The sequence below is a fragment of the Branchiostoma floridae genome, chromosome 14 (assembly GCF_000003815.2).
Source record: "Branchiostoma floridae strain S238N-H82 chromosome 14, Bfl_VNyyK, whole genome shotgun sequence".
In the NCBI taxonomy this organism is placed as follows: domain Eukaryota; kingdom Metazoa; phylum Chordata; class Leptocardii; order Amphioxiformes; family Branchiostomatidae; genus Branchiostoma; species Branchiostoma floridae.
In genome coordinates, this window is record NC_049992.1 from 16087545 (window position 1) to 16091278 (window position 3734).

Here is a 3734-nt window from a genome sequence, read left to right on the forward strand (position 1 = left end):
CCGACAGACACCACAGACACCACAGTGATGGCAATCATATACACAACAAGCCAACTGACCCTAGGGGGAAAATGACAGAAAGACTCAACCATTACAGAAAAAGCAAAGATTTTTGTTCCTTGTCTTTACTGTTATTTCATTCTATCCTATTGCTTCATCTCTCTGTTATTCATTCTTGAACTTGAGATATCACCACAGAAATATATTACAGAATACACACAAATAGGCAGCAATTAATCAACCTGTACAAGCTAGCCTCTACTAGGCTCTGCAGATCACTGGTCAAGCAGTAGAAATTGGACAAATAGAGGGAATGGTATGCTAGGGAAGACGGCCAACCAGAGGAGTCAGTACTTAACCTACAGAGTCTTTGCTCTTTGAAGTCCACTAATTGCTATAATCTAATAGGTGCAAAGTTGCTAAATAATCTTTTTATTTCCATCAAACTCACCCGTGACGGACCTAACAGCAGCATTCAGGCATCAAACATGTGACGAAAGTTAAAAATTGTAACTGGTCGCGTACTGGCTCCTCTGGTCAGCCAACTCCTCTAGCATACCATTCCCAGCTTCTACCAAGCGCTGCAGATTGCTGATCAGGTAGTAGAAATTGGACAAATAGAGGGAATGGTATGCATATGATTCAATATACAAATGTACTTTCTATGACCTACCAGAAAGCCATTCCATTGAGCCCCATAATCTTCATGGCTTCTTTGATCTTTTTCTCTTTCTCTGACACCAGGTTGGTTGTCAGGATCCCCACAAAGGGAGTGAAGGCCAGCACAAAATAGATGGATGAGATGATACCGAAGGGGTAGCCACCACTGTAGGAAGGTTTGGGCATCATCTCCACTTGATAGTTTGGCAGTGCCATGTTCGACACATTGATTTGCCACTGGGCATGGGGAAAGGCAATCTAGTTTAGATTTGAATGTACAATATACTTGAGTTAAGATTTCATAAAGATTACTGTAATTCACTTTATCTTCACGGTACCAAATTTTCACGGTCTGAGAAAATTGAACTTGTTCTCGGAACTAAATGTTCACTGTCGAGGCAAGTGCGCATGAAAAAAGTCTATGAATTATTTTTTATCGGTAATGATAAGTTCACGTTACAGTTGTCACCGTGAAAACCGTGAACATAACATTACAGTGAAAAAATCAGGAATTACAGTAATCAATCCATCTCAAAACATGTGAATGTATAGCAATAATGTTATTACAGTTAGAGGCTTTGACTTGACTTCCATAATGCTTACATACAATGCTTGCTAGCATAATTCCACATTGAAAAGATGCATGCAATGCAAGGTACCCAGAGTAATGCACTCCTGCATATCTAAACTGTGCAGACATGAGGGGTGCTGCACTAGAAATCTCTCAAACACACTTCTTTTTCAAAGTAGAGGACATAGTACATAATGCAGCAAATAAATATTAGATTGCATAGCTAAATGCAGTTGCCTATTGAATACAACCTTATCTATGTTATACATGAAAATAAAACATTCAAGCCATATAGTTAATGCTGTGTGTCTCATATGCCCACAACTCTGATTTCAAGTTTGTTACAATTGGAGTGTATCTGATACTTTGAATCTTGCAAGTATTTCTTACACTCACATTTATAAGAGCAGTGTCTATGGCTGCCTGCAGTGCAGCAAACCCTGTGTATAAGTATGTGTTGGCTGGACAGCTCACTATATCCAGCCCATCCCCCTGTCTGCATCCATCTGAAGATGAAATAAAAAGTGTAGATTTTCACACAGGTTGAAACCTGAGGTGCTGTAGGAACAATCTTTTGTGAGTTTAAATTGTCACAACTCAAAGTCAAGTGTCATGAATGGAGATTATGGCAGCTTTCAGTCATAGTCTGTTGGCAAAAAAAGGATGTTCCAAGGACATTTTCAAATGCAATGTACAACAGTTCCTTTTCATAATGTTAAACTGCTCTTGAGTCTAACAATGTGATCAGTGAAGACCCACACATACCTTGTCCCACAGTTGTTGTTTCTGTAGAGGCTCCATATGAATAAGGCAGGTGAATGGTGTAGTTGAGGTCACCAGTTGACTCCAGGTCAAACACAACCCCAATTGAGTAAAGACTTGAATTGGCTTTATATGCTTCTTGCATTGCCTAAAGTCAAAACAAATTGGCATTTTGTGTCATCATCATACAATTGTTCTGCAATCCCATTCCAAAAAGTCTGTAAAATGTCTGGTTACCGAAAAATGGAACTATTCAGTCATTACTTTCAATTAAAAATGCAAAATTTTGAAATGCTTAAACCAGCAAACCAGTAAATGATTTACTTCCAGCTGTACATGTGCCACAGTCTAGTTGTAAACTCTTATCATGCACATGTTCCAGCTGCAACTATTTTAAGTGTATCAACAATTTTAATTTCTAATTTGTTCAATTTTTGTATTGTATAATTGTATATAGGTATGTGGTCACGATATCAGCCTTAAAATAACTGCCTAGTGTCCACACACATTGCTTTTGACGCAATTTGAATAAAGTCAAAGTAAACAAGGAAATTGAAAAGGTAAATATTATACCTCCTCTGTAGCAAACATGATATGCTGGAGGGGGAGGTGTGTGGCATTGCTCAAACTTTGCACAGCTCTCGTCATGATGTCAGCCACGTCTGAGCTGTTGGGGGCCACAGCGATGGACCCTGCTGTCATGGCCTGGATAAATCTGCCGCTGAAGAGTGGCGTGCTGTTAAAGCGGCTGCCGTTGATGGGGAGTGGGGGGTCAGCTACTGTTGTTGTGATGGCACGAACAAAGGCCAGGATGCCAACAAAATACAGCGGGTAGAATATTTCCTGTGGAACACAGAGTATCAAGCTTTGACAAAATAGCATGTCAGAATCATTACCAATGGTATTGATGCACAAACACTCGCTTGCTTGCTTGCTCACTCACTCACTCACTCACTCAACACACACGCACACACACATATATACATAACATCAGTACCTTTAATGAATCACAGTGTTTTAATCTTATGCATTTTATTTACTTCACTCAAACAATATATGAAAGATGAGACTCAGTATAGTATTATTTTTATCTTGATCGGTGCATGGAAGTGCTCATGTTTATATACAGAGGAAAAGTATACTGTCTACTGAAGCTCAAAACAAGCATCATATTTTCACCTAACGTTACCTGAAATGTCTCCTTCCTGTGCCGCATCTTCAGCAGACAGTTTCTGCGGACCAGCGCCTTCAGCTGCTGCCAAAACCTCGCCATTTTAACGCCAGGTAAAACTGCTTGTGGCAAGTGTTCAATAAGCCGGCAGTCTGTAACAAACATTTTGAAAATGTTTCAATATTCAGGGAGATTGAGGTACATTTAAACACAGTCTGACCGAGCTTATTATAGTATCATACCATATCATGTCTACAAGCATGTACCGTTATTTACGTGGAATCAACGCCATTCCTTTAAGCACAAAATGTCACCAACAGGGAATACGAACACTTCACCTCACTACACTGGTCTCACCTCACCCGAGCCCTTTGGTAAATATCTGGTGCGTTTGACTGGACTTTTATTTTGATCCACAGCACCAAAGCTACAGGTCAATAACCGCATGTAATTTCTGACGAAACCACTATGTGAGGGGGGCGTGAACATACTTTGTACATCCCTGGCGTATAGATCATAGCTTTCACGGAAAATGTAGACATTATAACACTTAAATTAAGTAAATCAAAT

The 3734-nt window shown here is 39.7% G+C and overlaps 1 protein-coding gene across 1 annotated transcript in view; it reads right to left on the reverse strand.

Annotated features, from left to right (window-relative positions):
* LOC118430177 (ATP-binding cassette sub-family A member 5-like) overlaps positions 1-3313 on the reverse strand; it is a 35140-nt gene extending 31827 nt beyond the window's left edge. The window contains exons 1-5 of the mRNA XM_035840886.1: positions 3183-3313; positions 2567-2836; positions 1997-2141; positions 1628-1737; positions 673-897 (exon numbers count right to left, since the gene is read on the reverse strand). Coding sequence (XP_035696779.1) covers positions 673-897; positions 1628-1737; positions 1997-2141; positions 2567-2836; positions 3183-3266 — 834 coding nt within the window. The 5' untranslated portion in view covers positions 3267-3313. The remainder of the gene's footprint in view (positions 1-672; positions 898-1627; positions 1738-1996; positions 2142-2566; positions 2837-3182) is intronic.
* Between the last annotated feature and the right edge of the window lie 421 nt (positions 3314-3734).